We start from the raw sequence: 26,614 nt of genomic DNA on the forward strand, positions 1-26,614 counted from the left end.
CCCTTGACATGCAAAAAGAAGCCCAATCAGTGTCACCATTATCATTGTTGCAACATTAACCTGTTCTTCTCCACACCTACTAAAACGACACAGAAAATGAAACACCCATCTGCTCTGAGCTATGCTGACATTTAGATAAATAAGGCCTCAAAAGGACATACCATTTTGAGTTTGGCTGCGGAATGCTTACCTGTTTATCTTGGCATTAACGTAATGCTTGTCTCCAAAAATGAGATCCAACTTGATATTTTGGAACTTGGCCAGAATGAGTGTCAGCGTTGCAAGACTACATTCAAGATAATCACAGCAATAATGAACATTTTGGCTTCACTGGGTTTGAGTCTGGCTGACAGAGAAAGCTAAAGAAGGAGGAGAAACTGCAGATTGCATGAGAAGACACACAGATAGACTTGAATCTGCTTATCTCAAGAAGGCTTCTGCTGCATACTTGATTTGTAAACCATAATCTGATAATAAAGTTATCCAATGCATCACGATGTTCTATGTGGATATCTTTAACTTCACAGATTGCAAGTAAAAAACTGCATTCAAATATAAGCATGCGCATTCTGAATATTCACCTCCACACATGACTATTGCAATCCATAATGTACCTCTGCCCTGTCTTTTATTGCCAGAACTTCAGAACAAGATATTTCTCTCCTCCTCACGTTGTTTTCAGTAAGTCATGTATACTGCAAAGGAACTCCAGTCTGTTGGTGGACTCTGGAGGAGAGTGAGAAGCTTGTAAGATGTCTCAGCACCACAAACACAGAGGCCTTCAGATGTGTAAGTGATAGTTTCACCACCCACATGGATACTTCGGATCCTTTATTTCTTTCTGTGGAAGTATGCCCACTGAATAAAAGAGAAAATACAAAAGTCCTAAGCTGCAGCTTGTTAAGAAATGCAGGAATGTGAGGAACACCATCGAAAAAGGAACCAAGATAAACGTTTCTTTGCCAGAAGCTTGTTCACTCAGAGTAAAGCTATCAAAAGTGTCAACAGCAATGTCTTATTAGACTCAGTGAGGATGTCAATACACTCCCAAGCACTGCTTTCTGACCCACCTGTCAGTGATTTCAAACCCTTTAATTGACATTTCCAAAGACAAGATCCCCCCTCAATCTTCTTCAAACAACCAGAAGCAATGCAGCCACCTGCCAGCCCAGCACCTGCCCTTCATGACAGAGGCAGACAACTTTCAGCAAAGAAGTAAATGAAAAGCAGAGTGGGTTACTGGGAACCCCCGTTCAAGGCACCACATCACTTTCATGTATCCATCCTTAAAGATGAACTACAAAGCTCACTGTCAGCTGTTTTCATTCTACTTCTGTATGTCTTTTGTAGTTTCCATTGATCATTTTTTTTATATTTAAAGGCAATTTTATTGCTGTTAGGTTCACAAATCAAATTACATTTTGTGATATTTTCAGCTGGGGGACAATGCTAAAATGCATCCAATGTACAATGACAATGCTAACATGTTGATGTTTAGCAGGCACAATGTGTGCCATGTTTATCATCTTATATTAGCTTATTAGCATACTAAAATTTTGATAATTAGCATTAATCAGTTCAGCTGAGACTGATTGTGATGGTCAGAAACCAAATTATTGAACAAACTGTCCAAACTGAGAGAAAAAGTCAGGTAATCACCAAGTTAATTAAGGTTCATCCCCTGGAGACCAAGAATGCTTATACAGAATTTCATGGTAACCCATTGCATTGTTGAGATATTAATATATATTATGATATTCTATCAATTATTAGACAAAGTAAAAGGCTGTTGCAAATCCTGTTAGCAAATTAGTTTTTCTTTCCAAACCCACGGCTACCAGTGGGGTTTGGTGGGAAAAGATATTTTTGTGATTTTGATAAGCTAACCCTTTAAATCGGGGGTTAGGGTCTCAAGTCTCAAGTGTACAGCCCTGCCTGCTGAGAGTTGCTGGACTTCCTGTCAGGCTGAAGGCAGCTTGTGTTACTGTCTCTTATACAAAAGACGAGACAACAAGACTTTCTTGTTGGGATGTTGTTGTTTTTTTAATCCGTGTCTGGAGCCTCTCAATGTCTACATAAATCACAGGTCCTAATTTTAGAAACTGGTTGACATAGACAATGTACATGAGTGAGAGTAATTTAATTTACAGTATCTGTTTAAGGCAACATGTGATTTGCATAAATATGTTGTCCCCAATGAGAATGAAAGTATTTGCCTGCTGCCCTAACATTACTGTGCACTGTAGTCGGATATCGTTAAGAAAAAAACTCAGTAAAAATCCATTTCTTCATTAACAGACAATATGTTCACATGATTTACCTTTACACAAATAACACAGAAGAATTAACAGTCAGAAAAGTCAGATATATACATTCTGTACCTCAAATTAAATGTCTTGTTAAGTTAGGACAGCAACCATCTTAAAAGTCTACCTTGTTATTACCTTTCTTGTTGAGTCAACAGTCTCATATTTGTCTAGTAAACATGCCAGTAGTAAGAGTACAATCACACCCTGTTAACTCTAAGATTTTGTCCACTAGAGGGCAACCAAGATTTGAAAATATTGGTTTACAGGAGGTACAGCAGTTAACACTGTCATCTCTCAGCAAGAAGGTTCCTGGTTTGAACCTTGGCTGTGGTCTTTCTGTGTGGAGTTTGCATGTTTTCATAGTGTCTGCAAGGGTTCTCGCAGGGAACTCAAAGTCAATCCCACAGTTCAAAGTGTGAGTGTGAACGGTTGTTTGTCTCTATTTGCCCCGTGATGAACTGGTGACTTGTGTATCCTGCCTCTCGCCCAAAGTCAGCTGGGACAGGCTCCAGCCACACCGTGACCCTGATGAGGATAAGCGGTTACAGATAATGGATGAATGGATCTTTTAATATCACAATGATGGCTTTGGCATTTACAAAATCAATATAACCCAAACAGTTAAGGTGTCAGGGAAATTCTAAATGCACTTAAAATATCTGAATGTGACCTTGCTCATAAAAGGGTAATACCACAGACCTTTATCACTGGTGACTTTTATAATCAAAATGTTGAATCTGGGTCGATATCATACACTGGGGCTCGTTCTGTTAGATAATAACTGACTGGTGATGGAAAACTGCTTGGGGACTATCAGGATCCCCAATGCCTGGGACAACTTAATATTCAGACAATGTGATACAATTCAAATAAATGCAACGAGCTTGGATGCTACAAATTACATGTGATTAGTATTATCACTATTATTAGTAGTGTCAGAGTACACCTATCAACAAGACAGAAGACAGACAAGTATAGAGTCTTTGGCTGTGTTTGCTACATGATGATCCTGTTTCACTATATAAAACGCTGATATGAAGCTAATACAATAAATATGTTAATAGATGGAATAGATGAGATATTAATAACTTCTTGTAGAGTGTCTTCTGCTCGACAGTTCGACTTTCTCACTGCAGTTATTTCCTCTCCTCCATCAAACAAATATCTGCAGGAGTCACAGCTGAAGACTATCCCCTGCATTAGAGCCATTAGAGCTAAGAGATTTCATTTTTTTTCAAGACATGCTACTACATCATCCAATAAGCTCCATGAAGACTGTTCACTAACTTCCAAAAAGCGTTTTGCTGCTCTGTATTGCTACAGATGGCTGCATGTTCTTATTATCCAGCTTTAGATGATGCTTTTGTAAGACATAAACATGTTGTCCATAACACACCACTCAGTGCTGGGTGTCCAAAAAGACAAATCTTGGTTTTTAGAAGACATCTCAAAAAGGATATAACATATTTTTTTTTACAAGCATTATAAGCTGATAGGGCGATAGCAAAACCACTGTCGATTTTGTAATTACTGCATTATTGCAGTGTTTCAAGGCCTAAAAAGTAGTGTTTTGCGATATGCTTTCAGAATCTTGATGCAGATATTGCAACCATGTTATGCATAATCTAAAGTTTGGCAGCTGGAGATTAATTTATATGCACAGTGGTGCACTGTCGCTTCCCAGCAAAAAGGTTCCAGGTTCCTGGTTCCTGGGGCCTTTCTGTGTGGAGCTTGCATGTTCTCCCCGTGTCTGCATGGATTTTTTCCGTGTACTCCGGCTTCCTCCCACAGTCCAAAGACATGCACTTCATAGGTTAATTGGTGAAATTATCCGTAGGTGTGAATGTGAATGGTTGTTTGTCTCTATGTGTCCTGTGTATAACTGGTGACTTGTCCAGGGTGTCATCTGGGATAGGCTCCAGCCCCAACATGACCCTGATGAGGACAAGCAGTTACAGATAATGGATGGATGGATGTAAAATTACATATTCAACAAGCAGAGCAAAATAAGTTGAATGAAACCAAGATGCCACCATCAGCATCTCAGTACAATATTTTTAAAAGTCAGGACTTACAACCCTGATAAGCTGTTATTATGTTGTTATTACATTTTTATTATGAACTTATGAACACATAATGTCTCGTAAGCGGGCGCTTATGTAATGTCCTGACACATGTCCTGATGTAATTAACACAGTGTAATAATGAAAATGCAAAAACACGCTACAGTAGTATCCTTTTCTCTTAAACAAGTTTGAATCTCACGTGTATGACAAGGACTGAACCATCAACCTTCTATGAGCACATAGAAAAACGTACATGAATGCCTCAGATATAAGACAGGGTCTATTATCTGCTGCCTACACTGTCTTGTTTGATGGTGAGCTCACATAACATGCATGAACCATGTACAGTCTGCATCATTGGTAGTGTGTAGGGTTGCCTTGTAAGCATCTAGTGGTCCACCAGCACCAGGCAGGGGCAGTGTTGGTTAAGAGGCGCACTCTGTCGGACGCCGGAAGTGTGGACTAAATCCTGGCTGAGCTTAAAGTTACAACCCCTGCAAGATCATAAATCACTAATTTTCTTCAAGATTAAAAATGATAATTGGAGTAAAATCATCACATAAGTAGTCATTGTTCTGTGAAACTGATGGGTGGATGGATTGATTGACTGATGACATACTGATATCCAGACAGCCTTGTGCGTGTGCGCGCCCATGTGTTGGCCGCCCCTCTGCGGGCGGTGCAGCAGACAGCGAGGCCAGGCAGGGGAGGGGTGTGTCATAACGGGGAGTGTCCCGGGGGCCCGAAAAGCATAAACAGCGGCTCTGCTCTCCGCCACTCCACCGACTCGACGCCTCTCTGCTCCCACTGCAGCTTGAAGCGCTCACCGCGGCTCAGTCAGGTCCACAGCAGTCCATCCGTCCGTCCGTACACCGATCACAACCTACGCGTTCAGGTGGGTTATAACGCTCTTTCTCCTTTTGACACAGTCTGTGAGCACAGATTTCAGGATGGTAATCTGATGCTTTAATTAGTGCTTCAGTGAAATTAACCGTTAGTTTCCCTGCAGACTGGAACAAAGGTGGGATGTGCAGGAGAGAAAAAGAGTGTAGGCCTGTGAAGTGAAATATTTGTCTTCTGTCTGCATGGAAATGTGTATATATCTAGTTCATCCAAAGAAGTGTAAACCCTGCTGCTGCCATATATGGACCGGCAGTGGAAACCCTGGATGATGACTAAAATGCTGTGTGGTTCACATTCTTCATGAACTGTTTAAAGTGAGTTCAGGCTGCCATGATGTGATACCAAACCCAAACTTTAACATTTCCACTTGCTGTGTTTTGAAGCATTATAGTAAGTCACTCAGTTACTTGTTTGAGCATCTCACTTTAAAACTGATTTACCTCAGCAGCCAATCTCTATTTAAAGACATCTCTGGTTGCCATGGAGATGCAACCAAATAGTGGAACTGTTTACTGAAGAAGTTAGTCACAACATCCTGTAGCTATATGGGTGCTTGTTGCAGCAGTCTTAAGATGAGTGTGTCAGATAGTGCGGTGTATATGTTTGTTTCTATGTGTGTGTGTGTGTGTGTGTGTGTGTGTGTGTGCGTGAGAGGAAGGGATAAAAACAGATCTTTGTTAGCCAGTCCGAAAGCGCTGTGTCAGATCCGCACTCAGCTGTTAGATGGACAGAGATTACGGGATGCCTGAACCCAACACAGACTGGACCTAACCCCCATTTCGGATTCATATATAAGCCTCAAACAACTGTGTGCACATGGATAAGGGGGGTACCCTTATCCATGTGTCTGTGCATGAGGGCAGCTGCACTGCTGTGGATGTTTGCATTACTGAGGGACATGTTTTATATTGTATCACATTCTCTATATTTAGAACAAGGGGGAAAAAAGAAAAGAAATATTATATTTATTTTAATGGAAAGTCATAATGTTGGACCCATAAATTCCAAATTTCAAAGACTGTCATTGCACGAAAAATGGCATCATAGAAGTTTAACTTAGAAATTGTAATTATATGATGTTTACATCTCCTGATGAGCTGTCCCTTGTGGTTATGCAGTCATATAATGATCGTCCTCCATGTCCTCTCTCAGTAGGAAAAGCAGAGGTAGCGTGACATTGTTATTCAGTAAGGGAGGAGGCCGGGTGGTTGGTTTGGCATAGAATCCCAGCAAACATCGATTTGCATGATTTTCAGGTCAGATGATGTCTGGATTAAAACTGGGTCTGTCTAGATTACTTATAACCATGTATTAACATAACTTCATATTAAAATATAGAATATGAAACACAGACTATGTTAGATATCTGAAATCCTTCAACTTTTTAACAAAATGTAGCTTGATTTCAGCCAAAAATGTCAAGACACAAATCATCAAATCAGTGCTTACAAAGAAGTGTGTTACTTTGACAAAGTTGGTCTCCTCTAACAATCTTTCCCTAACCTTACTCAAATAGTTTTGACCACAATCATCGGAGTTGTAGATCAGAAAACGCTCATATGAGTCATTTCTATGGACAGTTAAATGTGTCGTGGTTGGGTGGGGAACTCACAAAAGACCTCAAACATACTCATCCTAAAGCCGCAATATCTTGTGAGAAGACAACTTTTAAAATCTAAACCAAAACACACATTCGAAGAGATTTGAAGTTAGCAACCGGGACCAGAAGTTGCTGTATAGGAAATATTTACTGATGCTGTTTTTCAAGGGAAGATGTTGGGGATTTCCCATCGTGTCCTCTATCTGCTTTGCAGTTATATCATTATATCATATTAAAGTTAAATCACATGTTGAATTCATAAGATTGTACTGTAAATCAAACAAGATGACATTTTGTCATAAATATGATTATATGGTTAATTCAGCCACAGAACTGGGGACAGAGTACAGTGGTTTGAGGCAAACCCTTCCTCAAACAACCCGCTCCCTTATCCTTTAATAACCATATCCATCAGGGAGTGATCTACAAAGTCGTAAACAACCATTCTGATTGTCTTTGTCTTACAATGTGTAAACAGATAAAAGGGAAACAGGGTGGTTATTAAAGACAGATAGCTCTGTGCAGAGTGTTCCCAGTGTCCTGAGCGAGCTGGAGGGCAGCTGCACAGCCCTCAAGAGGCCTGGAGAGGCATGCATGGAGAAAATGAGTCATCAAGAAGCCCCCTTCTTAAAGGTGGAACTTCTTCTTTTTTTCAGGGAAAAAAAGTCAGGCCAGAAGCCCATAAATTCAAGTCTTATAGATAAAACTATTGTGTGCATGTTTTTGAAGTAAGACACGAGTAGACAAATCACAAGGACTTAAAACATCATATGAATGCAGTGTTGCTATCTGCCACAGTGGATCAGGTTTTGTGTTTGCACACAGGCCTCAAGCGAAGCCACAGAAACAAAAGAGAAGCTGGTGAGAAAATGGGGGAGGGGTTCAAATAACTGAGGTTGGAGTGACAGACTCACTCCATGTTTATCTGCAGGCGAAAAGATCCTGCAATGAGAACGAATACCTCGGGGTCTGCAGAGGTGCGGCGTGGCCTGCAGTGTAGACACCATCTGCTTTTACCAGCATGCCTGTGAAGAAGCACTAACCAATAGTCATGTGACATGTTCTATTTAAGTGTGTGTGTGTGTGTGTGTGTGTGTGTGTGTGTGTGTGTGTGTGTGTTGAGTCAAAGGAACTACCCCTTCATGAGTCACTTCATCCAACTTGGAGCTGCCAGAAACATTAACTGGTCAAAGTTTCATTCAAAACTTTGCATTTGTGAAAAACTAACACTCTTTTTCTTTTGTCACAGTTGTTGTTCAATTTTTTCAGTACCAGCTTTGATTTTTCAAAGTGTGAGGTAATTCAGATGCTGTGTAACCCCTCTTATGTTTGCTTTACTGCTTTACTAAGTCACAGACAGTACAAGTATCTAACTGTGGGATTAAAACAGCTTTGATGTGCGGAGACAGACGGATCAGTTCTCTCCATCAGGGGGGACGATCACAGTCAGAGGCAGTCATATTTATTTAATGCCACAGAAACAAAGATCCGCAGAATAAGAAGTCGCACAAAAGCGATGTCTTCAATCGGTGAAATGTTTTAGAGAAAAGGTATTCGCCTGCTTTTCGATGAAAAGACTTCCGGAGCGAGCCAGCATTTCAGGAATTTTTTTCAGGCAGTCAGAACGCTCCACATGCAGTACGTTTCTGAACGTCTATCATGGGGATTGAATGGGTTACACTCTCGTTATGAAACTTACACAGAAGTACTGATGTCAAACTTCTCTTCCAGTGTAATAACCAAGCAAAAACTGAAGTGACAAGTTTTCCTGTTGTTCTCTACACGACCACAGCTTCAGTCATTAATGTGTCCAAAGTTACGAGACTGTTGGTTTCAAATTAAAGTTTGTTTCTCTGCTGAACATCCGTCTCTGTGTTAATGAGGATCCCTGTGCTCAGATCTCTGCATGCAAGCTGTTTTTATATGTCAGGGTGTGTCGGTAAGGAAGTTAATGAGCAGCTGTATATCAACTCAAGCACTAGTTACTGATTTATTACCAGTTGCTTGGGAACATAAAGTTATTATATTCTCTCACCGCATTTGTTTTAGGTGGTTCCCCCAGATATACAGTATAGAAAGTCTGCAGGATATGGTTTATACCAGCTTGACTGTAGAATCATTTTAGCATCTTATACCATCATACCATTTGTGTTATACTTAGTGATGAGGATTGGTCACTGAATGTTTCTTTTCAAGCCTGAAATCTAACTTTCTGGAAGAAAATAAGTGTATTTTCTAGTCTTTCTCCCCGAGTTTGAAAATAATAAACAGGCAGTTTATTTTGCTGACATTTGTTGAGCTATTCTCTCCCTATACATATTGAACATGTAAGGATGAAGTCCTTTAATGTAGCAGTCCATGCTTTACTGTTAAAAACATAGATTTTTCTGAAGCGCTGAGCCATCTTATCTTGACTTTCCCATCCACTTAGTCCTGAGCAGCAATTCAGCCTGATAAACACGACTCCCAGGCGGGGATAGAGAAGAAATTAGGTTTGCCTAAACAGCGATGCTCTGACCTAATATGTTGGATCAGTGTCAGCGCCAGATTGCAAATAAGCCAGATGATCCACTTTAAAACAGTTTCTTAGTTATGACATGAAAATAAAAATCTCTTCAGCATGTGATACCCTCCATCTTTAGACACTTAATATTACATTTGATTATTTCTGTGTTCCAAAATATAAGCACTCAATGTTTCCTTGTGAAAAATCCTTTAAATCAATTTATCGGAGTAATCATATTACATTTTAAACTGACATTTCTCTATTTGCATCTTTGTTTTCAGGCCTGACAAATTAGGAATTATATCACTAAGGCTTAATTCAATCTTCCTGTGTGTAGACGCTGCAGATTTGTCTGATTTTTATGGCATTCAAGCTTCTCCAGATTGGAAACTCCACCAGGCTACTTTAGAGCCACTGTAGGAAAATAAAATCAGCTTTTCATATCTTCCATCAAGCCATAATGACCCTAGTGGGAATGCGCCCCAGTTTCTCTTTGTCCGGTCAAACCTGGATGCAGGCGCTGCCGTGTCATGGTAGTCCAGACAGTGTCTGACCTTACATGACTTCAGGGTATCCAGTTGTTTTGGCTACATTTTTACTGTTTTGACTGAGTCAGCTCTCATGTGAAGTGTAAAGGAGCTATAAAAGGGTTAGGACTGTAGTCACTTTCCAAATAATTCATCTCAGAGAACTCCACCGGCCAAGCCACATGTGTTGACATGTGACCCAATCGAAACTCAGGAAAGTTGACTGTGAAAATGGCTCTAGCCTAAATTTTCCATGCTCAAACATTCCATAGCTATAAAACACTGCAACAAGTCCGGCTGTTGCATAAGAGGAAAGCAGAAATTGGGGGGAAAAAGGAACCCCACATTTATTGGCCTGGTTACGTGAATTTTGAGCCACTTCCCTCTTCCAGATTCTTGCCATGTTTGTGGGCAGGAGGCCGCTAGAAGAATGGGCCATTCTTGCACCAATGTGGACGGTTAGTCATGCAAATTGAGAGGCCACTGTTCCAAGCAACATTCCTGTGGAAAACTGGATTCTGTGTTCATTTTGAACTACATGACCCCGTGTTTTCACATTTTTTGTCATACCTGAGCCTGATCTGCATCAACAGCTCCTTTAAGTTAATAACAGTTAATAACATTGATGGTTTAGATGTCTTACAAGCACATCATCGTTTAAATAAATGAGTAAAATGAAGAATAAATGTACCACGAAAGGCCACAGAAGACTTTTTCAGAGGGGTCAGGTTCTAATTTGAGAACACTGCTTCACTTCAGAGGACTTGTTTTCTGCGGGAGCAATTTATACAAGGTGTGGAGTCAGTGTGATTACCTCACAGTCAGGTCTGTGTAACTTGACATTGCAACCATTTCTGTCTCACCACAAAACAGCTTTGAGAAGTGGAAGCTGTATTCAAAGTCCTGTATTGACATTCTGAAGTAAAAATATACAGTGTTAGCGTGTGATAGTGTTATTATGGGATAATTGTGGTTATTTTAAGAGCCATGATTTGTATCACTTATGGTAATGTACTTACCAAGTTAAGGAATCTTGTAAACTAAAGTTCCAAAACTCATTGTGGGTATCATTGAGAATGTATTTCCTTCCTCAGAAAACATTTGCCAAACCAATTTCTGGAAGAATTTGAAACCTACATCCATGTTTGTGTTACCAGCAGATCTTGTCTTTTTTGACTTTGCTCAGTGGAATAGCACAGAAGTCTGGCTGGACTTGGTATCAAGTCTTCCTTGTGTGCATGAAATTCTAACAAAATGGAGCCACATTTAAGCAACAATGTTATAAACCGGAATTCAAACCTGCAATAACATGTTGTAAGCATGACATTGACATGTGACCTTTTTAGCTGATATGGTAAATTTGCTGGTACTTGCTTATTTACTTATTCAGCAGTTACAGAGCAACATTATAATTCCATGTTTCTGACCACCTGGTGAATCTAAGTCCAATATTCACCGTCTTCTCACTGGAAACACCGGCGAACTGCAAAATGATGCTATGAGAGCATCAAGAGTGAGCCAGAGAACTAAAGTTGTGGGCCGGACAGATAAAACAATGAGCTGAATCTCAAATGTGATTCAGTGTAGTGCAGTGGAGTCAATTTTGACTTGAGTACAGCCTTAGATATGGTGGAATTGGAGTATAATGTAGCAAGAATTAAATCATTTTTGTATCTTTGTATTTACAGTACCTGAGATTACTTTTGTAATGTCCTTTAAAAAAAATGTTTAAAACAAAAGAAGTTCCTTATTGTTCATTAATATACTATTCTCCAAACACCCATAACAAAGGATGCTCGACTCCAATTTAAAAAATTTCAAACATCCACACATGCTACAGGGAGGCCAGCCAGTTGTGATCCGATGCAGCACAGACTCTTACTTGAAACTCTTTAGTGGGTGCCGCAGGTCTTATGTGCTATCAGATATGGCACAAGTGTGTGTGTGTGTGTGTGTATATGAATGTTTGGGCGTGAGTGTTTGTAAGTTTGCTTGTGATTGGACCAAAGTCTGACTGCTGACGTGTCAATTAGAGCAGTCCTAATAGGTCATGTACTATCGAGATAAGTAGGCTCGTAGAAATTTTGCTATTTTGCTACATTTCTATCCCTCTAAAGGGGCAGTCCACCAATTTTACTTGTCAGTGTAATCTTATAAGGGAGTACAGTTGTATAATATTATGTGGCTCTGAGCGAGCTTGTCTGAGAAAATAAGTCTGAAGTCTCTTGGCTTGGACTTGGACCAAATTCTGAATAGAAAAGTTGTGTTATGCACTGATCTAGCAAAAGATGAAGATCAAGTTGCATTATGGAATGTGTAGGATATGATCCAGTATCTGGAGGCAGATACTAGAGAATAGTATCTCTGCTGCCATTGTAACCATTTTTTTTTAGGAATTTGTCTCAGTGTGACGGAGTTACCTTGATTCGTCAGGCAGAGCTGCAAGTCTGAGTTCAGTTCTTCAGGCTGCTATGAATACCGCTCTTAATGGTCAGCACCCAGACCTGACAGGACCTGCCAGCATTCTCCTTCATGTTTTATTTATGTTATTCTGAAGTTTTTAGGTCAATACCAGACATTTTTTTACAAGTCAAATTCCATGTCTAACTTGATGTACTGGTTATTTTTTCTATAAATATTTTACTTTACTTTTAGTGAAAAGTTACTATACTATGGGTGACAGCAGTGTCCAGATATCTGGGGCTGGGTGCATATGGTTATGATAGATTGAGGAAGAAAAATGTCAAATTTTTCCTGTATGTAATTATAGACATTGTTTCTTTTGCCACCATCCTTGGCAGTTATGACAACCACTGAGTCATATGGTAGGACTTCCTTTTCCTGATCACTGGAGGAAACACCCTGAGCACAGAGCACCAGTGATTCATACTGCTTTGCATTAATATCTAACTTTAACCCTAAACTTTATCTTTGTATCCATGACAACAACTTAGCCTGTTGGGGAGTGGTTTTCCAGAGCACGCAAAGAGTCCCAGTCTCAGTTTCAAAAGGTTATAGAGCGGTATCACTCTTATCTCTGCTGTATTTGACCACTCATCTGGAGCGTAAAAAACCACAGCTTGTTGCCACAGGAACGCACCTGTACATTTAAGAGTGTGCAGCAGAAAAGCACAATAAACAAAGCTGTGTGATTTTCCTGCAGGCAGGATGGCAGCGCAACACCCAGAGTTCGAGCGGGCCGGACAGCAGCCAGGCCTCCAGGTGTGGAGGGTGGAGAACTTTGACCTGGTGCCCGTTCCCGAGAAACTGTACGGGGGATTTTACACCGGCGACGCCTACCTCATCCTCAACACCATCAAACAGCGCTCCGGGAACCTGCAGTATGACCTCCACTTCTGGTTGGGTAAGTGCAGTGAGAGTTTTTTGTTTTAAAATAAAAAGTGCACAAGCTTTCTAAAAAGTGAATTTTGTGTGTGTCAAAATACATTTTTTGAATATGCATGTGTAAATTTGCTGGCCTCAACCTTAACCCCCCAAAAAAGGAAATAAAAAACATTGATAAGAATTTCAATGCATATGTGATAATCTAAGAAAAACCAAATAACTCTAACGTTTTCCGGCACCATATTCAAATGATGATACTATGAGTGAGGGAAAGGGATTCTACTTCAGCATATTCAAAAAAAAGTAAAGCAACAAGAGACAAACATATCTGGATCCCTCTTGCTTTTTTTTTTTTTTTCCTGTGGGTGTATTTTTCTGGTTTCCATGGATATGTGTCCAAATGTAAAAGCTGATCTCAGTTTTCCATCCATGATCCTGTTTGACTTGCAAAGCAGATGGTGAGCTGTATCTGTACTCCCGGAAAGTAATTTTACTTGACAGTGTTGCATTGTTTTTTACTGCACCGCTGCTGTTGTGTTTTCTGTTTGTGCTGCGTCTCATCCTGCTTAATCTGACAGATGTGATTTGTGATTTGTTGTCAGCTTGTGAAACTTGAACAGTTTACAGCACTACTGTGGAATCTCACAGCTGACATTCTTTCAGTGATCTAAAAGAATGTATATCTGTATATCTGATATTTTTGTTTCAGTACAAGGGATTTTTTTTTGCATTGACATTCAGCATGCACAAATTAATCTGTTGATGTTGGTGGATTTGGTATCCAGAGTCTTTACTTAAAGTAAAAGCAGAAATACAACATCATAAAAATATTCCATTACAACTTAATGATTTGGACTGAAAGCGTGGCTTTGTTAAAATGACTTTTTTTATTTTTTTTGCAAAAAGTGAAACTACTCATGCAGAATGGCCCCTTAATAATCCACTAATATTTTATATATATAATAGATCAGATGCATCAACATCTAAGCAACATTTCAGTATTGTAGATTCTTTGATCGAAGCAGTATAAAATTAAGCATTAAAATATAGCAAAAAAAGGAACTGTATATAAAGTCTGAATCTGTAAAGTACCCAGGCTGTCAAATATCACTGTACCTATAAGACATGTTGAGACAGAGTTTTGATGCAGAGATAAAGCTGTCTGAATACCACTGTCCTATGGAGTCATCCATCCATCTTCCAAATATTACTAACTATTGAGTCTTATCAGGGTCGTGGGAGGGGGGTGGAGCCAATCCCAGACGACTTTGTACAAGAGGCGGGGCACGCCCTGGACAAGTCACCATAATTATCCACCGTCGCATTCGGTTTAGAGTCACCAACAACTGTGGACTGTAGGAGGAAGCTGGGACTCAGAGAGAAAATGTGAACATGCAAACTCATGTCAAGGCTCCAGCTAGGGTTCGATCCAGGAACCTTCTAGCTGTGGGGTGACATTAAATCACTTCTTTTTTTTTTATGTAACTGTTTAAATGTTTTTCTAGACCCATTAAATTGAATTTAATCGTTCATTCATGTATGGTAATCATGGTTTTTACTAGACAGTGACATCAATATAACATGTTATATTCTCTTTCAAATCATACCTCCAAATTGATGTCAGTGTCTGTATTTTAAGTCAAAGTCAGCTGTCTAATTGGTATACAGACTAGCCAAAAGCTAAAGAGGGGTCCTGTAGATGAGTATTGATGACTGAAGACGGGGTGACTGACTGGGTCATTTTTTTAGGATTAAGCTCAAAGCAAACAGAAAAGTGAAAAGCTGAGTTTTGTCTTTTTTATATTGATTACATGTGCTTTTAGACAGCTTTATTGATCATGGAAATAGCATTTACCAATAAACAGGATCTGATGTAACCCTCCCACATGCTGCTGTCACATATATTAATGCGTCCGCTGGGATCTGACCCCCATGCTGCTCCCACATATCGATCTCCTGGCTCACTGAATCGTCACTGAGCGGACTGGTCAAAACGCAAAATGTGGTTCTCTGGGTGGATGTACAGTGTGAATGCTGAGATAAAATAAGGACCTGAATTAACATGGAGCACGTCTGTGGTTTCTCTGGCACAGGTGATCACTGCACCCAGGATGAGAGCGGCTCAGCGGCCATCTTTACAGTCCAAATGGACGACTTTCTGGGGGGGAAACCCATCCAGTACCGCGAGGTCCAGGGACACGAGTCCAAACCTTTCCTTGGCTACTTCAAGTCTGGAATCAAATACATGGTAAGATGTCATGTTTATAGCTGTGAAACATTTTTATGCTTTCTATTTAAACCCAGTATCATGTTTATGTAATTTTATATAGTAAGTGTGATTTCTGCCGCTTTATTTACATTTTTATGGTTATATTATATCATATTTTGAAAACATAAACTACATTTTTTCATTCAGTATCTGTAAGTATTTAAATTTCGAAATACAAATACAATCTTTTTATCGTAAGCAGGTATCTTATTTTGAAATGCAACTCTTGTCTTCCAGAAAGGAGGCGTGGCATCTGGGTTCAAGCACGTTGTCACTAACGAGGTAGTTGTGCAGCGGGTGCTCCAGGTCAAAGGTCGCCGATCTGTCAGGGCAACAGAGGTGGGAGTCAGCTGGGACAGCTTCAACCAGGGAGACTGCTTCATCCTGGACCTGGGAGACGTGAGTCAGACTGAGAAGAACAATGCAGATCAATATTAGATAATATGATGTGATGGGAGTGGCAAATCTATGAGGATTATGGGAGAAGCGGTCTTTACACCACAACATGATTATGCATAAGGACAGATTCTATTCACCTACTTCACAATCTGCTCTTCTTCTTGCTCTGCAGGAGATTTACCAGTGGTGTGGCTCCCAGAGCAACCGCTTTGAGAAGCTGAAGGCTACTCAGGTCGCCAAGGGTATCCGTGACAACGAGCGCAGTGGGAGGGCCCGAGTTTATGTCTGTGACGAGGGAGTGGAGAGAGAGAAGATGTTGGAGGTGAATTATGAGAACAACGTCAAACATCAACAGCCTCAAACTGATTTCTGTGTTAAAACTGACACTTTTGTCCTTAGGTGTTGGGTCCTAAACCAGATCTGCCTCCCGGTGGGTCTGATGATCTCCAAGCTGATGCTGCAAACAGGAAGAGGGCCAAACTCTACAAGGTGAGACTCACCTTGTAGATTTGTTTGGATTTAAGACAAAAATCTTCTAAAATGTATGTTTTTAATATCAGATCAGGTAAAGCTTCATTATCCTTATCATATTTACATACGATGAAACAGTCAAAGTTTGCACATTTGCTAGAACATTAAATGACTGTAAAAGTTGATTTTATTCTTATAACACACAGTGGTGTTTATACTGTACATGCTGACACAGTAGTAGTGCAAAAATACAATAACCAATAATAAAATTCAGCTGCTACAGTACTATTTAAAGCATAAGCTGTCTCACTACCTTTTTTTCTATCCGAAATCAATCATTGGTTCCTTTGCACTTCCTTATGAGGCTTCATTTCATTTAATGTAGCGCTTCTGTTAGGGGAACCAAAAGTAACAGAAAAAGGATCCAAGTTTAATTATAGTGAAATAAAGGTCAATACAAACACATCCAAAAATCAAGGATGATGAGCTTTATGTCTGTAAAAGAATTTAAAAACAACTTCCCTGTTCTGCTTGCTTATCAAGTGACAGTGATTTTGTGGCAGCTGATATTTACCAGCTCTCTATTCCTTCATCCCCTTCCTGCAGGTGTCCAATTCCAGTGGAGACATGGCCATTGCGCTGGTGGCAGCAGAGAACCCGTTCGCCCAGAGCGCCTTGGAGTCCGGCGACTGCTTCATTCTGGACCACGGGTCCGATGGCAAGATCTTTGTCTGGAAAGGTCAGTGCAGGGTGTTCGCTAAGCTATACTTCTACTCGCTGTAGCTTCATATTTACCGTACAGACATGACAGTGGAGTCAATCTTGTCATCTGATTTTCCACAAGAACATACAACTCAGAACAGTTTCAAAATGAAAATAACTTATAACACAATGTATCTACCTCAGCACTTACCTCAGCTGCCTTTTCTCTCGCTTACAGGCAAAGACGCCAACATGGACGAGCGCAAGGCATCGATGAAAGCTGCAGACGAGTTCATCAAGAAGATGGGTTACCCCAAACAAACTCAGGTCCAGATTCTGCCAGAGATGGGCGAGACGCCTCTCTTCAAACAGTTCTTCAAAAACTGGCGGGACAAAGACCAGACAGAGGGCCTGGGCGTGGCTTACATCTCTAACAGCATCGCCAAGATCGAGAAGGTGGAATTCGATGCCGCCACCTTGCACGAATCAGCTGCCATGGCCGCCCAGCACAACATGGTGGATGACGGCAGCGGAGAGAAACAGGTGAGAGAACATTTGTACTTCTTTGATGACCTCAGGCTGCTGACACTTTGGGGAACTAAACAGGTGCTGAACCCTCGAGAAAATGTTTACAATGTTACATAATACTGTAGATATTATGTATTGAAATGATGTAACATCTTTGTAACTAGTAGTAAGTAGGTTAAAACATTAAAAATCAACAATATCCCCAATATCTCACAGAGATCTTTCTTGTGTTTTTCTTTACAGATCTGGCGTATTGAGGGGCCTGACAAGGTACCAGTGGATCCTTCCACATATGGACAGTTCTTTGGAGGAGACAGCTACATCATCCTTTACAACTACAGTCACGGTGGACGGCAGGGACACATTATCTACATGTGGTGAGAATAAGAGAGACTGTTCATTTGATCATCAGATAAAGAAAAGCAAGAATATTCTGCTGGAACTGCCTGGATCACAAGCATACATACAGCTGAACCAGGCCAAAGCTGTCAGTCAGTAATTTTACCTAAATTAACTTTAAATATGAGATGCAGGATTAAAGGAGGATTTAATGACTGATTTATTGTGAGGTCAGTGCTTGGAATGTACCTCTAATATTTTAAAGCGTATATATATCATAGATGATTACAGCATTAGTGTCTGATTTGGAAGTTAAAGGAACCCTGTGGTGTTTTTGACCACTAGTTGTGCTATAGAGCCTTATTGTTTAGGGGCGTGTCCCTGTTTTAGCACACATTCCTCTGATCTGCAGGCAAACAAATGCAGATATAAACAATGTTTAGAGAAATCAGCTCCGCAAATGAGGAAGGAAATTCAATCAAGACTGAATTCCACAGGGCACCTTTAAGACTTGTGTTCTTTAGTGCTGTAATCAATGTAGCAGTGTTTCATTTTGTAATCATTTATATTAACATATCATATCTGGAGAGAGAAATGTATATCTTGTAGTTTAAGGCTGTGAAACATACAGTGGTCTAACAGTCCCCAACAGTGTTGCATACGTGTTACAAGTTTAAGTCTTTTGGTGTAGTTGATTTCCACTTAATAGCTACTGCTAATGTTTGACGTTTGCTAATGTTTTTTTAATGACCAGAGCAGTAAAAACATTGCAAAATTCAGAAATAGGAAACAAATGGAATCAAATGAATATGAAACTTGGAGATCGGAGCTCAGAGGAACACAGTGAGTTTCAAAGTCTTTAAAATATCAAATCAATCAAATTATCAAATCAAAGAGTCTTGTGGTACAATACCGCTGATGTTAAAATTAAAAGTGCTTTGAAGTTGTTCTGTGAGCACAAGGCGAGCCTCTTATTAGATCCAGTGTGATGATAATACATTTAAAACTGTTTCCCAGGCAGGGCATGGATTCCAGTCAGGATGAAATCGGGGCCTCTGCGATCCTTGGCGCCCAGCTGGACGAAGAGCTTGGCGGTGGTCCTGTGCAGGTGCAACAGATTGTTCCTTTAGCAACTTTTTGTTTTCATGAGCTTAAATTCATCTTATTGTTCATAAGTCCTTGTTCTCCTCTGGCTCACTCAGCACAGTCACTTCCTCCCTGACCTTTACAACCATTCACTCTTTCTCCTCTCCCTAATGGTTTCCTCACTGCTGCTTCTGTCCTCCTTGGTTTCTGGCCTTTTCTTTGTCTTCAGGTTGTTGGTGCTCCTATAACCACTCAGGTATTTTCCCCTTCCTTCCCTGCTCCTCCACCTTCCAAAATGACTCATATGATTTTGTCCAGAGCCAGCAACAATAGAAGCAAACTGACAATGGTCTACTCTTCTCACATTCCCAGATACGTATCAGTGTCTTGGTTATGAAGGGGCTGCTATCGTCATTTTTGTGGAAGGTTTTTTGAAGAAGGCGATAATGAGTAAAATCATGCAAATGCAAACATAAACAGGACATTCCGATGTGAATGTTAATGGGAGGTTCCCTCCTCCTTGGCTGCCAACTCTGTCCACTCCACATAAACAGGCCTGTTTTCACCGACTTTATTTTGTCAATGAGTTCTAATGTTAAGAGTTTGGAAAAGACTGCGAGACATTACAACACGAGATCAGTCTGTAAACTAAACTTAGAGTTGTTTAGAGTGAGTCCTGGCTCTGTACTCATGTGAGGCTTCATTCATTTCTGTGTTCTGCACTTGCACTTCACTTGTGTGTCTTCACTTTGCATGTACAATGTTCATGTTGTGCTGTGGCATGAATGTGCATTGTAGGATAGAGGGGATTCTGCACTAAAGAAGGAAGACACTCCCTTGATTTGTTAGTTTCAGTTCAAGTTTAGATTTTCATACAGAAGGATGGACTGTTTGTGTTCACATAGGCACCTGACTATTGTTTTAAGAAAGACATTTGTGAACCTATCCTGTACAGTCAAGTGTCTGGAACATCTGCAGATGTTTGTTTTTTCCAGATGTTTCCATGCTCTCACTTTTAAAATAGAGAAAAGCTTGCAAATGTCACCTTTGTTTTAACAGTGTGTCAAACTAAACTTGGCTTTACCAGGATAGAACTGGGTATCCTTTCAATGTTGGTACAGATACCGTAATGATACTATGAAAGAATATAGACAGGCTTCTTTAAACGTGCCTTTCATTCAACAAAAGAAGCCAAACGTCTAAAAGTTGTCTAAGCACAAGAGCTTTGCTGAAATATAAAATTGGCGACATTCTGCTTAAAATCTAAGAATAAGTATGCAAGACGATGAATCCTAGCGAGCATTAAGTGATCTTTCAGAATTTGACAGTTGACACTTAGGGGTACAGATACATTGTGGTTGGTGCCAACAAGGTATTAAGATTCGATACCCAGAGACTTACATCAACGACCAAATATTTCATCCAACTGCAGAGCAGATGCAAACATTAACATGTATCAGTATTTAGTATTCGATTTATATACTCTCATATGAACTCTGGTCTCTAGTTTTGGGTTACAAACTGAAGCAAGGCTTTGTGTAGGCCTGTGATTGGTTGCTGATGATGTGACAATGAAGGGCAATAGCCAGTGTTTTGGGGCTTCTTGTGTATGCAGCAGAAATCTGGAAAACAGATAACGGATATCTGGGACAAGACTTCTTTTGCAGTCCATATAGTTAACTTGACACAAGAGAAAGACAAGAAAGACGTTTCTGCTCATCTCTATAAACAGATACCTGCATACAGTATGTATGTAATAATAAAAAGTTAAGTTGTTGTCAGATGATTGCCAGAGATTGCATTTTGGCTAATGTGTTCCACCTCTGTTGCTCTCAGCACAGACTGTTGCAACCTGCTGAAATTGATCAATATCACGAGGAAACCAGAACCCTGCTGGTGCCTTACAGATATCTGTTTCTACAGATTACTGAGGGGAGACTATGCAAGCATTTCACCAAACAAAAAACAAGAAATCCGACGATTATTTAGGATAACAAAATGAAATCCAAAACTTTTGAGCTGTTTAGAGATGAGCAACACTGGTTCGCTGACAGACAGTGAGTTTCATATCACACCAGAGGATGCTGGGAAAGCATCTGACTGTGGACTACAATGTGTAAACCTTATTAATGATGATCATTTCCCCATTCTCTTGCGTGAAATAAGCATCGTTTGCTGTGATGACTGATTTAGGAGAAGAGCTGACAGCCATAAATATTTATGACAAAAGCTGCAGGCCAAAGAGACTCATGATACTGTTTCAGACTTAACCTGCGTCATCACTTCTAATTTCACAAACTTTGACACCCACCACCTTGTGGCACAGACAGTGAACACCGTGCTCAGCTTTATGCTGCCATCTTGTGGCTGTAGTTGTGATTGCAGCACTCCACAAGGCACAACATGGGAGGCTGTTGTGATTTGGCTGCACCAGCTTCGGATAGTCAAAACGCACAAGGTGTTTTGCAAAAGAAACAACCATCTTGTCATTCTCATGTTTTAATTTTGATGTTTTTGTGTACCAGGTGAGGGTGATACAGGGAAAAGAGCCGGCCCATCTGATGAGCCTGTTCGGAGGACAGCCCATGGTGGTGTACAAGGGAGGAACGTCCAGAGAAGGAGGTCAGTCAGCTCCTGCTGAGACTCGACTCTTCCAGGTGCGCTCCAACTCCGCAGGGCACACCAGAGCTGTGGAGGTAAGACATTACTCATTTTCTAACTTTTATCAGTGCAACGGGTCATTTTAGGATAAGTCTGGTGATATTCTATATTCACCTTACTATCAACAAACCCAAAGAAAAGACCAAAGCAACAATGAACTGATCCTGTCTTTGTATTCAAAGCCTGATAACTTCTTCCACTGTCTCACAGAGCTCCACTGTTGTCCAAAAAAACATCAGTAAGCCACACTGTTCCACTGTGTGTATCACACACACACCATCCTGCTGACAGAAATACTAACTAGAGTACCAAATGTAGATTAACCCGCTGTTGAAAATAGTCCCCAACATATTCAACATTTACTCCTGTTTTTCGTGGTTTCCCAGTTCTAAAAGTGATTGCTGATGTCTTGACTATTGAGAAAATAAGTAGAACTTTTAGATATACATTTTAGTTACATTTTGTTTAGTTTTTTCCAATATGCCAAATTCACATTTTACCTATAATATCTTTACACTTTCTTGTATTTTTTTTCCATGAATGTTTTTGCACCCCAGAATTTCTATTTGAATATTATAGTGTTCATTGGAAACAACTGATATTTAATTTTTGGTTTCTCAATTTTGGCAACCCGAAAATGCTCAGGGAGAATGAAGTGACCAAACAGAAAAGTGATGAGTCAGGAAATACTGACAGCTCGATACTGCGCAAACAGTAGCAGATCCACTCGTATTAACCTATAATATATTTGTGTCTATGCAGGTTGACCCAGTGTCATCCAACCTGAACTCCAATGATGTTTTCATCCTGGTGACCCCCGGAGGCTGCTTCCAGTGGGTCGGTGTGGGCGCCAGTGACACAGAGAAACAGGGAGCTCAGCAGCTGTGTGACATCCTGGGAGTGTCGGCCTCTGAGCTGTCTGAGGGAGGAGAGACTGGTGAGGACAAGTGATGAAAAGACAATAGGAGCTTCTCATTTTTTATGCTTTTGACTCAAACTGAAACCCCATAGCCAGTTAACGTACTCAGAATTGTTTCTGTGTTGGCTACAAACTGTGGCCAAGCTGTTAAAAATAGAGCTTTAATGTGAAGCTAAATAGTTGTCTTTTTGTATTTCAGCTAAAGTAAGTGTTTGTGTTCATCTATATTTAAACAAAGGAGACTTGCATCACCCCTTTAGATGTTATCAGTCATCTTGTGATTTGCTTTCAGAGCTCAAGAAGAAACTGGATTCTTTGCGAACAATTTCAGATATAAAACCTCAGGCTAAAACACAACAGAGTCAATTTTTTATACACACTCTGCTTTTAAGGGCTGGCATCAGTTGAGGGCTGCAGCAGAAATTCATCGTTTTATTTCTTCAAGCTTAAACTTAAAGTTTATGACCTTTTCTGTTCAAAACTTACACAGTAAACTGCACATGAGAAGCGTGTTAGATTTGTCACAGAGTAAACAATAGAACACAAGAGTGGTTACCTTGAACACGTCATATTAAACATTCATATGAATCAATGATTTAGAAAAAAAATCCTGCCTTATTTACATGTCTTTAAATCAATATTTATTATATCAACTGTGGACCAAATGGCTAAAGTTACATATAATGTAGAAACAACCCACCAACTCTTTTTTCAGCATCCTTTAGGTCACGGTTTATGTTTTACAGTATGCTTTAGTCTCAGGTAACTGGCAGTCGCAGCATGCACCAAAAAAATTAGCCACTAGCCAGTGAACATATATATAGTTGGATATTTCACAGCTAAAGAGTCAAATCATTTTTTTTCAGGAGTGAGACCAAACCAGAGCTGAATGGAGAGAGAATATTGGATATCAGACACAAACATGACTCCAACTGAATGCTAATGTTGCTCTGTGTCTTTTGGATGTGCAAATAGTCACCTATTTTAAATTTAAGCTTCCCAAAAAAGTGAATTACATTAGTTACATGAGTCACTTTTGTCTGCTAAACATGAAGCTTATACACATATTCATACACATATAAGTAAATACACATATTTTCTAAAATGAAAACTATTTAAGCCCTTTAATTCTTTATACGTGTCTTTCCGGTTTAAATATATGAAGCTAGACTAACTTTAAGTGTGTCTGTCCTCTTTACAGATCAGTTCTGGGAGGCTCTGGGAGGAAAGACAGAATATCGCACTTCTACCAGACTCAAGGACAAGATGGATGCTCATCCACCCAGACTCTTCGCCTGCTCCAATAAGACTGGAAACTTCATCGTAAGTCTTTTGTTTGAGTTTCCTCTGCAGCTGCATTTGTTGGATCATTTCACAGAAGTAAACCCTTCTGGTTGGACATAGTTAGGGTTTGAGGTAAACACTGCAGAGATGTGGTACTCATTCACACAACAGTTGCCTTTCCAGAAATGATGTCTCAGCTACTCTGGCTACTCCACAGTACTCACAATGTTCTATAGAAAATCATCTAAAAAGTACATTGTCTCTAAAATATAAATGTGCCTGTTTCTGAACGCTCCCTTAGTGTGCACAGTACATCAACACACATCCACTAAACCCTTCTCTTCTTCTCAGATTGAGGAGGTACCCGGGGAGATAACCCAAGATGATCTCGCCACCGATGATGTCATGATCCTCGACACCTGGGAGCAGGTAAAGAAACCAGAGCTGTGACTGTTTGAGGCGTACTATCAAAATTCACAGTGACAGCAAATACTGGAACGAATATTCATTAAAAACTTTCCCATTTTTAGGTGTTTGTCTGGATCGGAAATGAGGCCCAAGAGGAAGAGAAGACTGAAGCAATGACGTCTGGTAAGAAAAAAACCCCTAAATTATTAAGATATGATATCTATATATGTGAGCTGAAATCATGTACAACTGTGAAGTGGTAGTGGTGAAAAGGGAAAATGCCACTAGGAGTTAAACTAACTTCTCTGACATTTGTATTAATTCATAATAATTGTATATTTTTTTACCCATTTTTTCTTATTCAAAAAATCATGCAATATTTAAAGAAAATACTTGGACTGCACTTCAAAAAAGAAACAATTCAAAATGTTTTTCTCATGAAAGATAATCTTGTCAAGCACTACATGTGCATTACATTATTCAACTTGTTTTGTTAGGCAGGTGGTCTTAAGTTTCCTTAGTAAGGCAGTCCTGAAAAACTAGTCCTGTCATGTGTTCTTTAACTTTTCACCTGGCCGCAGTAATATACAGGTGTACCCCTAGTACACCATGACATCACTATTGGGTGTGGTTACAGTTGCAACACAGATCACATCTCTGACAACACCCAGCCAGAGTGGGCGGTGAAACACATTTTCAACCAGAGAGGGGCAGTAAAACACTGCTTTTAAACTTAGTGTCATTAGTGTTAAAAGTTGAGCACAATTGCACCCAAATCCTCAACAAGCGAAAACTACATGGCCTTATTTATTTATTAGGATAAGACTATCAAGAAAAGTGACCTGAATTCAGAGGGACTATTTCTTGGCTAGGAGCAGTGACTGTGTGGTCCTACAGGAAGTTATTGTCCTCGCCCAAGAAATACTACACGATCCTCTTTTGAACCACAACTTTTTTGTACAGATAAAACAAACATAAAAAGTATAATAGAGTATCAATCTTCTGTCAGCAAGAAGGCAAATCAGAGTATTTGCCAAATGTTAAACTATTCCTTAAAGTGTACCTGTGGTGCAGGTATGTACAAATTATTATTAATTATTTGTACATATTACCATTTTGGGGTGTTCATAGTCCCTTATTGAGGTACCTGATCTTTAAGTACACATTATTCTGCTGTGCTTCTGTGACTAGCTCTAATTCAAGCCTTTCCTGATCTTCCTCAGCTGTCCGTTACATCGAGACTGATCCGGCCAACAGAGACCGCAGGACACCCATCGTCAAGATCAAGCAGTGCTTCGAGCCGCCCACTTTCACCGGCTGGTTCCTGGGCTGGGACCACGACTACTGGACCACCGACCCCCTGGAGCGCGCTATGGCTGAACTGGCCCTGTGAGATCTCCCCTGACCCTCCCTCCATCACTATCAGCCCTGACCTTTGACCCCTCTCCCTGCTCCACTGCAAGCACTGAGCTCCAATCAGAAGACTTTTTTTTATCTGCCAAAATGCCCTGAAAATGAGTGGTTTGTTTTTTTTATATTTGTTGTGATTTGAAGGGATACAGGTCCATGAAGCAGTTTTAATTCACTTTGTCTCACATGCTGCAGTGATGCCTTTATAGCTATTATGAAACCAACAATAGAGCTTTAGATACACAGGCTTCCTGTAGGGTTTTGCACTAAATACAGTTTCCTACAATGACTTTTACTGTAGCCAGTTTTTCTCATTTATTTTATATGTTGACAGTAAAACCTGTTCACTAGTGAAATGTAATGAAAACAGTCTCGGTGTCCTCCAACATTAAAACACCCACTGCCAAGAAAACACCTCTTATGAAAAGCAATACAACAGACACCTTAATATTCTTTCCTTTAGTTTACAGTGTGCCTGCTTTTAAACAAAACCTTTATAAGTAAGTTCTAGGTGCCTTGAGTTTAGATGCCTCTTTGTATTTATTTTTGAAGAAAAAGCCACACATTCATGCCCAGGAAGCTTATGTGATGCTGCAGTGGCCAACTTTAAATGGGAAACCGCCGCTTTGCTGCTTTACAAACCTATTCTGACTTCTGTGACACTTTCTGAGGTTTCCCCAAGCCTTGTTATCATTTCAATAAAACCAAATGAAACAAGTGTGTTTTGTCTGTTTTTACATTTTACACAATTATGCAACACTGATCTAAAAAGTCAGACTCCAAAATGCTTTTAATAATGTTTATTTAAAGTCTCATATCAAGTTAAAAGCATATCAAACATTAACAAACTGTACAAAAAAAATATAGACGGCTACTAAATTC

General features: G+C 40.0%; 1 protein-coding gene across 2 annotated transcripts; it reads left to right on the forward strand.

The window, feature by feature from the left end:
• The first annotated feature begins 5,065 nt into the window (after nucleotides 1–5,065).
• Nucleotides 5,066–26,449, forward strand: gsna (gelsolin a). Of its 2 annotated transcripts, XM_027278572.1 has the most exons (17): nucleotides 5,066–5,270; nucleotides 13,075–13,275; nucleotides 15,350–15,504; nucleotides 15,763–15,924; nucleotides 16,097–16,246; nucleotides 16,324–16,413; nucleotides 17,002–17,134; nucleotides 17,336–17,640; nucleotides 17,869–18,002; nucleotides 18,982–19,072; nucleotides 19,280–19,306; nucleotides 21,576–21,746; nucleotides 22,474–22,648; nucleotides 23,832–23,953; nucleotides 24,266–24,343; nucleotides 24,445–24,505; nucleotides 25,546–26,449. In XM_027278572.1, exons 2-17 carry the CDS (start codon nucleotides 13,080–13,082, stop codon nucleotides 25,713–25,715), a joined length of 2,220 nt encoding a protein of 739 aa, XP_027134373.1. In that variant the 5' UTR covers nucleotides 5,066–5,270; nucleotides 13,075–13,079; the 3' UTR covers nucleotides 25,716–26,449. The 2 variants fall into 2 exon arrangements, with proteins under 2 accessions (XP_027134373.1, XP_027134374.1); XM_027278573.1 differs by lacking the exon at nucleotides 19,280–19,306 and having other exon boundaries at nucleotides 5,068–5,270.
• The last annotated feature ends 165 nt before the right edge of the window (nucleotides 26,450–26,614 follow it).

The sequence above is a fragment of the Larimichthys crocea genome, chromosome IV (genome assembly GCF_000972845.2).
Source record: "Larimichthys crocea isolate SSNF chromosome IV, L_crocea_2.0, whole genome shotgun sequence".
NCBI lineage: Eukaryota > Metazoa > Chordata > Actinopteri > Sciaenidae > Larimichthys > Larimichthys crocea.

Coding starts and splice junctions, on each gene's coding strand:
- gsna (XM_027278572.1), top strand. CDS start 13,080: ATGGCAGCGCAACACCCAGAGTTCGAGCGGGCCGGACAGCAGCCAGGC. Junction 13,276..15,349: donor TGACCTCCACTTCTGGTTGG/GTAAGTGCAGTG, acceptor TCTCTGGCACAG/GTGATCACTGCACCCAGGAT. Junction 22,649..23,831: donor GTCTGAGGGAGGAGAGACTG/GTGAGGACAAGT, acceptor TCCTCTTTACAG/ATCAGTTCTGGGAGGCTCTG.